Source organism: Mesocricetus auratus, unplaced genomic scaffold (assembly GCF_017639785.1).
Source record: "Mesocricetus auratus isolate SY011 unplaced genomic scaffold, BCM_Maur_2.0 Super-Scaffold_100006, whole genome shotgun sequence".
Classification (NCBI taxonomy): domain Eukaryota; kingdom Metazoa; phylum Chordata; class Mammalia; order Rodentia; family Cricetidae; genus Mesocricetus; species Mesocricetus auratus.
In genome coordinates, this window is record NW_024429190.1 from 61,472,821 (window position 1) to 61,487,932 (window position 15,112).

General features: G+C 34.5%; 1 protein-coding gene across 7 annotated transcripts in view; it reads right to left on the minus strand.

The window, feature by feature from the left end:
• The window catches only part of Epha5 (EPH receptor A5), a 325,855-nt gene that overhangs the window by 14,289 nt on the left and 296,454 nt on the right, over positions 1–15,112 (minus strand). For all 7 annotated transcript variants that reach the window (XM_005068199.4, XM_005068197.4, XM_005068198.4 and 4 more), the window contains 2 exons: positions 14,701–14,850; positions 5,630–5,823 (listed from right to left, as the gene is read on the minus strand). In XM_005068199.4, coding sequence (XP_005068256.1) covers positions 5,630–5,823; positions 14,701–14,850 — 344 coding nt within the window. The remainder of the gene's footprint in view (positions 1–5,629; positions 5,824–14,700; positions 14,851–15,112) is intronic.

The following is a 15,112-nucleotide window of genomic DNA, read 5'->3' on the forward strand; positions in this document are numbered from 1 at the left end:
AATGCACTACATTTTCTCTATCCACTGTTCAGTTGAGGGGCATCTAGGTTGTTTCTAGGTTCTGTCTATTAAAAATAACGATGCTATGAACATAGTGGAACAGATGTCCTTGTTGTATGAATTTGCATCTTTTGGATATATGCCTAAGAGTGGAATTGCTTGGACTTGTGGTAGATTGATTCCCATTTTCCTGAGGAATCTCCATACTGATTTCGAAAGTAGGTGTACAAGTTGGCACTCCCACCAGCAGTGTAGGAGTGTTCTCCACTCTCCACATCTTCTCCAGCATAAATTGTAGATTGTGTTTTTTATTTTAGCCATTCTGACAGGAGTAAGATGGTATCTCAGAGTTGTGTTAATTTGCATTTCCCTGATGGCTAGGAATGTTGAGCACTTTCTAAAGTGTCTCTCAGCCATTTTAGACTCCTCTATTGAAAATTCTCTATTTCTGTACCCCACTATTCAATTGCATCCTTTGGTGTTTTGGAAACGTGCTTCTTGAGATCTTTGTAAAATTTGGAGATCAGCCCTCTGTCAGATATTGGGTTAGTGAATATCTTTTCCCATTCTGTGGACTGCCGTTTTGTCTTGTTGACTATGTCCTTTGCCTTACAAAACCTTCTTAGTTTCAGGAGGTCCCATTTGCTAATTGTCGATCTCAGTGTCTGTGCTACTGGAACAGTCTCCTGTACCAATTCATTGAAGAGTATCTCCCATTTTGTCTTCTAAGAGTTTCAGAGTGTCTGGATTTATGTTGATGTCTTTGATCCATTTGGATTTAAGATTTGTGTAAGGTGATAGACATGGATCTATCTACAGTCTTCTGCATGCCAATGTCCAGTTATGCCAGCACCATTTCTTGAAGATGCTTTCTTTTTTCCTTTGTATAATTTTAGCTTCTTTGTCAAAAATCAAGTGTTCATAGTTGTGTGGGTTAAAATCAGGGTTTTCAATTTGATTCCATTGGTCTACCTGTCTATTTTTGTGCCAATATGAAACTGTTTTCAGGACTGTAGCTCTGTAATAGAGCTTGAAGTCAGGAATGGTGATGCTTCCTTTATTGAATAGGGTTGTTTTGGCTATCCTTGGTGTTTTGCTTTTACATATAAAGTTTATTAATGTTCTTTCAAGGTCTGTGAAGAATTGTGCTTGTCTTTTGATAGGGATTGCATTGAATGTGTAGATTGCTTTTGGCAAGATTGCCATTTTTATTATGTTGATCCTACCAATCCAAGAGCATGGAAGTTCTTTCCACTTTCTGGTATTCCCTTCGATTTCTTTTTTTAGAGTTGGTTCTTTGATAAAATCAACAAGATAGACAAACCTTTGTCTAAACTAGCCAAAAGGCAGAGAGAGAGAGAGAGAGCACTCTAATTAACAAGATCAGAAATGAAAAGGGGACATAACAACTGACACTGAGGAAATCTAGAGAATCATCAGCGCATACTTTTGAAACCTGTTCTCCACAAAATTCGAAAATTTAAAGGAAATGGAAAATTTCCTAGATAGATATCACTTGCCAAAACTAAATCAAGAACAGATAAACAATCTAAACATACCTATAAACATTAATAAAATAGAAGGAGTCATCAAAAGTCTTCCAACCAGATAAAGCCCAGGCCCAGATGGCTTCACTGCAGAATTCTACCAGAAATTCAAAGAAGAGCTAATTCCAATACTCCTCAAAGTGTTCCACACAATAGAAGCAGGAGGCTCACTGCCAGACACTTTTTATGAGGCTACAATTACCCAAGCTACACAAAGACACAACTAAGAAAGAGAACTATAGACCAGTTTCCCTCATGAACATCCATGCAAAAATACTCAATAAAATACTAGCAAATAAGATCCAAGAACACATCAGAAAAATCATCCACATACACACAGGGGAAGTCCTGTGTATATGTCAATAACGCACTGTTGGCCAATAGAGAAGCAAGATAGATGGGACTAGGAGTCCAGGAGGACTCTGGGTAGGAAAAACACAGGGAGTCACGATGTAGCCCGCCAGAGAAATAAGATGTCTAGAACTTTGCTCAGGTAAGAGAAATACTTAGAATAACAATTATGGGATAAATGCTTATGTCAGAGCTAGCCAGTAAGAAACAAGCAAGGCCAACAGCTTCATAATTAATATAGCCTCCTGTGTGTTTATTTGGGACTGATGTGACTTTGGAACCAGGCTGGTGGGAAGGCTTCTCTCTACACACCATGATCAAGTAGGCTTCATCCCAGGGATGGAGGAAAGGTTCAACTTAGGACAATCTATCAATGTAATCCACCATATAAACAAACTGCAAAGGAAAAACCACATGATCATCTCACTAGATGCTGAAAAAGGTTTTGACAGAATCCAACAGTCCTTCATGATAAAGGTCCTAGAGAGATTAGGGATAACAGGAACATACCTGAACATAATAAAAGCAATATATAGTAAACCAATAGCTAACATCAAACTAAATGGAGAGAAACTCAACACAATTCCCCTAAAATCAGGAACAAGACAAGGCTTGCATTCTCTCCATATATCGTCAATATTGTACTTGCAGTTCTAGCTAGAGCAGTAAGACAAGAAAAGGAGATCAAGCAGATACATATAGGAAGAGTAGTCAAACTTTCACTATTTGCAGATGATATAATAGTTTACATAAGCGACATGAAATACTCTGCAAGGGAACTCCTAGAGCTGATAAATACCTTGAGCAAAGTGGCAGGATACAAGGTTAACTAAAAAATCAGTAGCCCTATTATATATAGATGATAAATTGGATGAGAAAGAAATCAGAGAAATATCACCCTTCACAATAGCCATAAACAGTATCAAATATCTGGGGATAATGTTAACCCAAGAAGTAAAAGAACTGTATATCAAATTTCCATGTTTCTAATACAAATACCAACCCAACATTGGCCACAATAAAATTCCTCATTTTCTTTACTAATATGTCAAGTGGTTCCAACTACAGTATTTGAAACATATAGTCCAACGCTTCCTTGTTCTCATTTCCTCTCATTCATAGTACATATTAGCCATACAACTTAAAAGATATTTTATATTTGACTAGGTCTCTTCCACTTGTCACCTACTTAATTAAATAAACCTTCATGGTAAATCCCTGTTGCTAAAGTTACCATGCACTTCTGACATGGAACATGAAGGATCCACTCATGATCTGACCTGAAAGTCTCATCATAACAGGGAAACATCCTAGAGAAGGAAGCAGTCAATAACCCTACTAACCTATGATGCCAGTGGATTACAGCAATGTCCAGCATTGTGTAATCATGCTCACTAAGGATGCAGTAATGGTATTCATATCATGGTGGTAAACAACAGATCTCCACTTGGATTTAAGGCTGTTCAACAAAAGGGAAATAATCCCTGGTACTGGAAGCCTACCCCAATTATTCAGGGTTAATGAAGTCATGGATCTTAGAGAAGAACTAAAAACTACTATTTTACTAAACCAACATTAGAAGATAAAGTGGGAAGTAACCTGGAATACATTGGCACAGGAAACCACTTCTTAAATATAACACAAGTAGCACAGACACTGAAAGCAACAATCAATAAATGGGACCTCCTGAAACTGAAAAGCTTCTATAAAGCAAAGAACAGTGTCAATAACACAAAATGGAAGCCTGCAGAATGGGAAAAGATCTTCACCAATCCCATTTCTGACAGATGGCTGATCTCTAAGATACATAAAAAAACTCAAGAAATTAGATATCAAAATATAAAATAAGCCAATTGGAAAATGGGGTACAGAGCTAAACAGAATTTTCACCAGAAGATTCTCAAGTGAAAGACGTTTAAGGAAGTGTTCAACATCCTTAATCAGTAGGGAAATGCAAATCAAAATGACTCTGAAATACCATCTTACACATGCTAGAATCACTAAGATAAAAAATACTGAAGACAATGATTTTAATTTTTCGCTCTCTTCCTCTGGTGTCTTGACTCCATAAAGGGATAATGTACAGATCTGCTGGATTGAACCTGGGTGTCTTCAGCTTTTAGCTCACAGCATAACACAGTCTGAGATGGTGAATATTTGTTGAATGACAAAGTTTACTGAACTATGGATATTAATTTTATATTATAATTAAAGTTTTATAATTATGAAAATATAGAAATGAAGAAAATAACAGATGAATAGTAGACTAATATTAAATTAAGGAATCATCATAATTTTGGAAGAGTCTAATAGAGTTTAGAAAATAAGATCATTAAGTGAAAACAATAAGTTACTAAGAGAATTTCAAATATTATTTACATAGTTACCAAAGCTATCAAATTTTGTCATATAACTGATAGCAGTTAATGAGCCATTAGCAAACTCCTTGCACAATTATTGTTTTTATGTGACTGTTTAAAGTTTGATAGTCTAAATGCTTAATATATGTATAAGTCTAATATGCTGAACTCTATAAATCATATATAAGAAAATCCTATATACTATATATAAGAAAAGAAGTAAAGATTATTAAGAAAAATCAGTATGATTTAGAATACTAGGAACATTTTTTTATTGTTAACTTTCTTTAGGTGATTTGTAACAGTTACCTCAACATCATTCAAAAAAGTAGACTAGAGAAAGTCTCAATAATATACAATATTAAAAACAGATATTTAGGAAAAAAACATATGCATTATATGTCAAGAAGATATAGTCTCTAGCTGTTAGCTTAAAAAGTTCAAAATACGGCAACAGAATTTGGGGGCTCATTCCCAACTTATGTTAAAATAACTTAGTAAACATGTTGCATCAGACAATTTACGCAACTTCATCCTAAGCAAACAGCTTCATTTAGTTCATTTTAATAAGCAGTCAATTCAGCTACTAGCATGTTTTCCTTTTTTTGTAAAAATAAATAAATAAAAAAGACAGACATTAAATATACTGAAAGTAATAATCTAGCAAATTTTCTAATTTGAAACCAATTTGATTTTTATTAGTGGGAACATTTCAATAATTTTTCTGATAAAGAGAGAAATAATTTGGAAATATCTAATATTATTTCAAAGTATTCTTATTGTAATTCTTAAAACTAGAAAATATGATTATTGGCTTGTACACATTTTTCTACATAGTTATTCATTTATCAGTTCTAATCTTCAAATTGAATGCTAAATGATCAACCGAATATCTCTGTAAAACCAGATAAAGGCAAAAGAGTCCATGCAGATATCAGTGTTCACAAACTGAATGCTGCAATGTAATCATATGTTAATAATTGAAATTTATTTTAAAGAATTCATGTGTAATCAGTGTTTGATATCTGGTTTAGAAACATCAGTGCTTTCTTAGGCTCTTATGTCTCATATCTCTACCTGAACCTATGCTCTAAACACATTTGGATATTGTTTTTTAATGCTATTTCAGTGTATTGTGCATGTATTGTTTTGACAATAACATGTTACAAAACTAGCATAAGCAAAGATGGTTTTAAGGATAAATTACCTACATGTTTTTATTTCAAGAGGGTAACATTAAGAAAGATTATAGTTAAATAAACTGTCATACAGATTCATGTAGTAATACATAAATGACTGAACTGATAAAGCATTTATTGTATCAACCTGATCAGATAACCTCAGGAAAATTACACAAGTCTGGCCTTGTACCTGCTAGATGCATTAACCAGTGTCTTCAAACTACTTGGGTTTCGTATCAGCTTGTCCAGCATGTTGACTATTTCATCGAACTTGGGCCTGCTGTTTCTATCTTTCTGCCAGCAATCCAGCATTAATTGATAGAGAGCAGCGGGACAATCCATGGGGCTTGGCAGGCGGTAACCTTCTTCCACTGCTTTGATCACCTGCAAAAGCAAAGCAGAGCTAGTCCACAATGCCACTGATACAACACAGAGGAGTCAGAAACTTTCTAACTCTCATCTACCTTTATATACTGAAAAGCAAGACAATAGGAAAAAATGTACTCTTACAACATTTAAAAATTAGGTCTTTTTCTCATGTTAAAAAGTAAATGATAAGCTGTTAATAGGGTACATACCTTTAATCCCAACATTATGGAGGCAGAGCAAGTGAATCTCTGTGAGTTGGAGGTCAGCCTGGTCTACATAGTGACTTTCATCATAGCCAGGTCTATGTACAGAGACCTTGTCTCATACAACAAAAACAAAAACAAAGCAAAAACCTAAATGGTGATGCTGTTAATCTCTAACCCAGGTGGAGAATATTTTATGAACCTAATTGCCAACAAAATAGATCATTTTTTCTTGTATATTTTCTATGAAAACATAATATCTTTTTTTCATAAAAGTATATACAGTCACATTTTCAAAGTGTTAGAATGGTAATTTCATTTTAAAAGAGACTTTTGAATGGTAAATGATGGATAAGTCAAAGGCTAAATTAGCATAACTGTCTCATGTATGATTTAATAATATCAAGGTCTGACTGTTTATTATCTTTGTATTTCTGTCAGGAATTTGAAATTAGTATCTACTGGCACAGGCATTATGAATATTTATTTTAAATGCATGTATGATCATCAGTCCATTTGTGGGGATTAAAAACAATATTGTTGCTGACATCAAAATAAGGAGGGAATGGGAGAGGGACCTGGAACTGACTTGTGAAGCAACCTCGTTTCTTATCTAAATTTAAACTGGAAAAAAAATAAAAAATAAAAAAAAATAAAAAAATTGGAAAAAAATATTTAAATACAAGAAATGGTTTTTTGTATTGCTAAGCGATATAAGGGCCTTTTAATTCATTTAAGAAAAATATCCCACAACATTGCTAAAGAATGTATGTCACAAAAATACTACAAATTACTTTTAGCCCCCAAATAATTTATATTTTGTTTAACAAGCAATAGAATAAAGTTAACAAAGGAATTTTACAAAAAAAATCTTCAGGGATTGAATGTAAGGCAATCCCTTTGCAACAAAGAGGATGACAGGTGATCACATGCAGTGGCAGGTAGGAAGAGAAAACTGTACACTTACAAAGCATATATGACTCAGAAATATAAGGGAAATGATATAAAAGACTGATCATTTTCAGGCTCATTGCATTGAAAGTTAATTTCTGTTATCTTGAAGTAAACAAATTTATGAAGGAGGTAAATGTTGTTGGGTTTAACCTGGAAATTTTTTTATTTGTGGTGATTTGACAATGTACAGGAATCCAACTGGTGCAAAGGGAGTTTGAAGGTATAAATCCTAAGATGATAGGCACTTGATCACAACTTAAGTATTCTAGTTTCTATCTACCAAATACAATAGTAAAAAATATTCTAAGAAGCACAAAGTGCAGACAGAAAAATATACATACTCAAGGATTGTGAAAGTGTCTGAGTAATAATTGGAATCCTTGAGAGAAGTGACCTAAGTAGTTCAAATTATGAAATTTTATAAATTCAGTAAAATTTTAATTAAAGTTAATCTAACTTGCAGCATGCTATTCTTTCAAAGTCTTCAATTAATTCTATTTATCTTCAGCTCGTACACACACATAGAAATGATAATTATAGAAGAGACATAGATTTAAAAATGAGTATGTGGCACATAGGAGCTGCTGGAGGGATAAAAGGAAAAGGTGTAAATGACATAAATATACTACTTATGTATAAATTCTTAAAAGAAAGCATGCAAAATTTAAATTAAAATATTTTTCCACTGATAACCTTTATATATAATAGTGAACTGGACAAATTAAATTAATTCATTTTGTTCAATGTAAACACAATTGTTTTGCCAATGTGCTTTTTGTTCTAGAGGCTCATGTGGTGGGAGCTCTACACTGTAACAGTTTGCTAGGTGAATCTATAGGAGATGGAACCTAGTGGAAACTATGTCAAAGTATTTTATCTCTAACAAAGACTAATGCAGTTCTAATTGCCCTGGGTTATTTTCCAGTTTTCCCTGTTTCTCTACTATTCTTTGCTGGATCCAGGAGGTTGTGTGCCAGATGAGCTGGCAGCATGCTTTTTGGACATCTCAGCCTCTAGAATCTTGAACTCAATAAACCTACCTTTGTTTTCTAAACCTGCAGTGGTTTGAATGATAATGCCCTTGTAGGTTTATATGCTGTAATATTGAGTCCCCAGTTTGAGGAACGATTTGGGAAGAACTGGAGTCGGGGTGGGTTTTGTTAAAGGAGATGTGTCCCACGGAGCATCCTTTGAGGTTTCACATGATTCATGCCATTGCCAATGTGATCTCTGCTTCCTGCTTATAGATCAAGATATGAGCTCTCAACCTCTAGTCCAGCCACCTGTTTGTAGGCGAGGGTATAATTATATACTAGACCCAAGACAAACAATAAATGGTTGTTTATTGGGGAACAATTACACAGACAAAAATGCAAAGAACCATGGCAGATTTTCTCTGCACTTCCGACTGCACTGCACTGGCTGACCCATCAAGCAGTCTGAGGTAAGGAAAGCCATGACTCAAGTTTCCCTCTTTCTGCTTCCTTCCTATCTGCCTGAAACCACGCCCAAAATGGTGTGGCCACCATCACAGGCCAAACCGTTATACTTGCCAACATACTTTTTCTTTGCCATCATAAAGTCTCACCCTCTGGAACTGTAAGTACAATTAAGTTAGTTATTTTATAAGAAAAGCCTTGGTCATGGTACTTTATCAAAACAATTGAAATGTAACAGGTATAGAATTCTGAACCAGGAAGTGGGCTATTGTATGACAGGCCTGATCATATTGTTCCTGAGGAATGTGGAAGACTGGTAATTTGGACTAGAAAAGTGGTTGATTCCTCTAAAGGGCGGTAATGGGATGTCTTCATAGGATCCAGAAAGACGTTAGTGTTGAGAACTATGTGGAATATGAAGGTTAGAGGGCAACGAAATTAGAAAATGGTTTAGAGACCATTGTGATAGTTTGACAAATAATATGGGAAATTTATGCCCTTTCCTTCAGACCTTGCCCATGGGCAAGGCTAAATTTTTAAAGATATGGACATTTCGTAAGACCCTAAGAAGTTGACTATGTCATGTGACTGATTATCATGCTAATGCAGGATTACAATGAAAAATAACAAATAAGGCAAGAAGAAATTCAAAATGCACAGCTTGAAGAGGAAAAGAGCACCAGGAAATTTTCTGTTAGAGTTGACACTTATGGTAAAAGAGATAAGGAGATTAAGAGGCATGATCTAAATTGGAAAGCAGGGAAGGGGGCCATCAGGACAAAAACTCTACTTAACTAAGCTCCAACCAGAGGAAGCAAACTGGCATAAAGAATTTTCTGCTCCTATAAAACTAGTCAAAGCTTCTGTCAGTGTGATTCAAGGAGGCTGGTACCCACCCCAAATTTGTAGCCAAAGTTGATAGTGCTGTTCACATAGTTCTGGACACTGAGTCATGAAAGATACACAAGTAAAAGAATCTTCCTCAGAGAGCACTGGGGCCAGGCAATGTGTGGTAGGGCAGTCCCAGCATGAATGTTCAGAGAGGCCTAAAGGCTCTACAGGATATAGCATAAAGCTGCAAAAATGAATCCTGGATTTCACTGGAGAGCCCAAGATGTTGGACATGCCAGAGGCACTAGACATCTTAACAAGGAAATCTGACACAGAGAGTGGAAACAGACAGAGAGATGCATTTCATGGGCAGTAAAATTGCAAAGGTAGAGTCACCTAATGCTTTGACAGTGTATATGGAGCTACAGGATTTGGAGATTGTTCTGCTATGTTTTGGTCCTGCTCTGATGGGCTATTTCCTTTCCTATGTCCCCATTCATTCCTTTTTGATTGGCAATGTCTATTCACTGATGGAGTATATTGGAAGTATGTAGTTTTCTTTTTGATTTTAGAGGAGACTGTGTCACTGGGCATCTAAGAAGGGCTTTAAGGCTTCAAAGACTCATGCCATTTACACCGTGTGTTTTTGATTCCTATTTGCAGTTTGAGATGTAAGGTGTCAGCTGCTGCTCTCACCAATGTATTTACTCATTGCTGCCATGCTGCTCAGCCAGGAGGAACACTTAATGCTATGAAATTAGAAGGTCAATTAAATGCTGTCATTTATAAGTTGTCCTGGTCATGGCGTTTTATAACAACAATAGAAAAGTAACTAAAGCATATGCTATCTTACATTAAATATTCTGCTATGACAATACAGAATGCACTAAGACAGCAAGTTATTTATTGTGATTTATAGAATCTATTGTATCACATATATGCATATGTATTCACACAAAATATTCATGTCAAAAATTGAAAGAAGTATAGGATTGGTAATAGTTGTGTACCCATAACAAAATAGGTTGATGTACTTTAAAGCCTGTGACCTCTTAAGGAACTCCCAACACATCAAATGTAGTAATAAATCAATTTGATTACCACTTACAGAATTCATAATAAAATGAATAGAAAATGAACTGCCTAAGAAAAGACAAAATAAATCACACAGGAGAGTGAGAACCAGATTAATATTATGACAAAAACATTTTTGAATTTATATACATAGTAGAATATATGTATTCACATATTCATCAATAAATACCACAGAATGACACTATCTCTAAATATAAAGATGTTATGTAATAAAATATTAAATTTGTTTTTTATTTTGTGTCATGAATATTGTTGACATTTAAAATGTTTTCTACTAACAAAGGAGCTTCTACTGACTACAGGATATTACCAACGTTTCAGAGTTCATGGTATCATGTTCCTCAAAATTATTTGAGTCATTCATGATTATTTTTATGGTTTATTGTGACTATTTTTCTATGTAATGGCAGAACCAATACTGATTCAAAAGAAGTTTATTGAATTCTGTCTCCCTGACATAGAACAAGGTCTCCTCTGTGAGATTTAGAGTATGCTCTATGAATGATAAGGTTACATCTCATGATAACAAAAGCCATTTTAGGATCAGATCTTATAAAGAATGTATATATAACTTTTAAAACCATGAAATCAGCAGTATAATTTCATTCTGTGAGATTGATTTTTTTTTGTCAAAGACAGTCAGTAGTTATTGAATTTGTTTAGTCTGCTTTGTTGTTTATATCAAATTTAGTTAGAATCTGAGGGATAACATACTTAGTGTAGTACTCAGAAATGAAATGTCGCTGATGACTAAAAGCTCAATAAATAACACAACATGAACTCTACATTGTACCAGAGGGTACATTCCAGAAAGATTTGATGTAAGCTTCATATAGATTAGAAAACTGGCCAAAACTATTAGTTTTTTCTTCTTATATTATACTTCAATATGCAACATTGATATTTTTACTCTTTAATTTTGTTGAGACATTGTCTAGAAAAGGATGAAAACCCCAAAGTGAATCCAATTAGAAAAATAAGCTGAAAGGAAATAAAAATTAATAATTTAAAAAAACTAAGACAGTAGTTAGTGACAAAAATATCAGATGATGTAACAATTTCAAGTAAGTTATTAACCACCAAACAAAGAGAATTAGAAGACAAAAGGATAGATGAAGAATTAGTGTATGATATACTGATAGATATCGATCACAACAGGGAGTTGAGAATGGTTAAGAGATATTCCTTAAATCCTTGAACTTCTTGTGCCTATGTCTTTCCCCATACAAGTATAGTGTCCACACACACACAATGCACAGTTATGGATTTACTCCTTGACTGTGTGATTAGCCAGCTGGGCCTCAGCACAAAAGTTGCCAATTAAGGTGTGATGTAGTTTGTTTTCATACTTCGGGTATTTGGCAATGTTGCAGGTTTCTACAGTTATGATGACACAGAATTACCAAAAGGAGCTTTGAGAGAAAAGACTCCAATTCAAATTAAAGTCTATAATCCATTACTGAGGGATATCAGAACAGGAACTCAAGACAGGAATGTGAAGTCAGGGACTTAAGTAGCCATAGAAGAATGTTCCTTATTTGCTTACTCCTAATGGTTTACTCAGCCTGTTTTTAGCACACTTCAGGACCACCTTCCTGGGGCTGCCACCACCCAGAATCAGCTGTACCCACCCATATCAATTACAAATTAGGAGAAGGCTCTACACAATCTTGTACTAATACAGGCAGATCTGCCCCTGACCCTTTGGATCCTGGAACAGTGCCTCTGACCTTTCACATAAGTTCTACCTGTAGGTCTCTCTCTGTTTCTCACCTTCTGTCTGTCTGTCATCTGCCGGAGGAGGCATCTGCTGAGGTCCTATCTCATGCTGTATATAATAGTCCAGACTAAAGACAAATCTTAAAAAAAATTTTAAATGGTGTTGCTCCCTGTCTTCAGGCGATTCTAGCTTGGGTCACATCGAAAACAAAACAAACAAAAAACAAAACAGAACAAAAATAAAACAAACAAACAAAAATCTAGTGAATTCATCAAATAATATCAGCTGTTGGGCTTACATGGGAGATGAGAGACTTATGGAGAAAAGTGAAACTGTACTAGTACAGACTTCTTGTCTCTGGACTAAAGACAAACTAGATAATGTCAAAAGAAGACCCAGACAACATTCATGTACCATCAGAGTCTTCTTGTTTGATCTTTGAGGTCCCTTGCTACATTTTTAACTGTAACATTTTACAATTTTAACTGTAACTGATATAATTGCCAATACCTAATATGTATTAATAGAACAACTCATGGCATAGTTAGGAAAGACTAATTGATGAGAGCTCAAAATATCCCAGGATTGGGCAGAAACTGGCTCCGGAGTCTGACAAAAGAGGAAATCATATTTCTACTGAACGAAATAGATAAATGCTATGGATTGTCATTTGATGGATTTGTGACAACAGAAAAAAATGAAGCTTGATAAAAAGCAATACTTTGGTGTTACAAAAGTGATGCAAGTATCTGGTATTTACATGAAAAAGAAGCTAGAAAACAAGGCTTAGTCTAACTTTGTTCAATATAGGTTAATCACTGTCTATTGAATTGAACATTTCATGACTCACTCATTTAGAAGACTGATATGTTTGGGACATAAAAAGCAGAAGTACATAATAATTCAATTGCTATAAATCATAGAAATTGCTATAAATCATATATTTTAAATACATAAGAAATGGGTTGATAAGTCCACTATAAATGTTAGTTTTGTGTGTGTGACTATGAAAATCACTAAGCTTCTCTAGGCCCCAGTTCTCCACTATAAAAGACATAATGATGTCTCTTTAATGTGCTATTTATGTATGTATACATATGTAAATACAATCTTAAAAATGTTTAAGATATAAATTTCATGTATAGACACATATACATATTTCAGAAATTGAGTGACATTTTTATATAATTCCATCCCTTAATGCTCAACTTTGAAGACAATATATCCTCTGATCCTAGAGTTGTAGAGTACTGTAAGTCAGTACTAGTTTTTGTAAGCCAAGTGAGTTGGGCACAAAATAGACTAAGTATAACACTTATAGGTAACTACAGAGGGGAGATGGAGACTCTTGAAAGTAATCTGCTGATGCTATTTGAGAAAAATTCTGAGAGGTAAATTTAGGGAGTGCCTCAAGCAAAACGGTGCTTTCCTTTGTAAGGGAAACTCACACATGGTGAAGTTAGGGTTTACAAGGAGGGATATGGGCAGCAAGAGAAAGGAGCTTTAGGAACTCACCTAGACTCATTGTCCTCTTTGGCCTTTCCAGAAAACCCTATCAAGTGTCTTTGTAGAATGTACAAATTCATCATTAAAAATCAAAACTGTCTCCAATTTTCTGTTTGTCTACTTAGACAAATACTGACCAATCCAAATATAGATTTTGGTAGAGGAAAAGAAAAACTGTTTGACAAAGTCTGACTATTAATTATTTGTATAACTTGGGTTGCCATGGCCCACAGTTGGGGCAAGTAACTTGAAATGCACCTGAGAAGTAGTTTTGGTTGAACTTTGAAAATCAGAGTTAATTGGGATTGTCATTGTAAACAGAGTGAGTAGGAAACTCATAGAATCTGCCTAAGAAAACCCTAGGATATGCACAGGGAAAGCAGTTCCTAAAGAGTAAAGATATAAGAAACAATTGGAGAAAGAAAAAAATATTTCAAGTAAGTACATTACTGAGTTAAGATTGGTCAATACACTTGATTTACAAAGGAATAATGAACTGTTTTCTTGGTAAAGGGTAAAGAGTATACTATGGGTATTCAACACATCTGAGCTACTTTTTATATAATATCAGAAGGAAAAAATATCAAATCTTAATATGATCCAGACTCAAAGAGGATATTAATGATTAAAGATGACCAAAGCAAAGACTGCAGTTCTGTCCTAGGCATCATAACATAAACAATTAAATTTGGAAAGTAAATACTATAATTGTTCCGTTTCCTCTAAGAATTATATAATTCTAACATTAATTAAGTTTTTATTGTTAAAAGAATATTCATATCTACCAATTTATAAATGGAATACAAATCATCTTATATTTCAAAGGTGAAATATAAGCATTTTTTCATTAGATGTTTGCTCCTTTTTCATCATCTTTGAGAACAATACTGATGTAAACAGATTGGAACAACACTATGAGAATAACTAAACCTACATTTAATTATGTTACTTTACTCCAACTCATTTTTTGCTTTTGCATAAGTATTATTTCCATTACAAAATATGTACCAAAAAGTTAAAAAAAGTGTTTTATATTTTCCAAGTAACTGTTATTTTCACAATTTTAAAACATTGTAAGATTCTGGACCCAGAGAACAAAGCATTTCATTCTGGACTTAAAAACAAAGAGTATCTCTGTACTTACATCCTGATTGGTCATCTCCCAGTAGGGTCTTTCTCCATAAGACACAACTTCCCACATTACGATTCCATAGCTCCACACATCACTAGCAGAGGTGAACTTTCGAAAAGCTATTGCTTCTGGTGCAGTCCATCTGATTGGAATTTTGCCTCCCTAAAATTGAAAACACATGGATATGTATGTATGTATGTATGTATGTATGTATGTATGTATGTATATCTAGCATGCTTCAAGGGTATCTAGGGATACAGCAACTTATTTGGGAAGATCTAGAAAGAGATGTAACATTTTTAAGTAAATCTGTTTGACAGTGTGCAGTCTCTTTCACATCACCAGCCCATGAGCACTTGTAGACTAACAGCTAATTGGCTGTCGGGAAGGTTTCTGCTATAAATTCTGTTAGACTCTTGGAAGA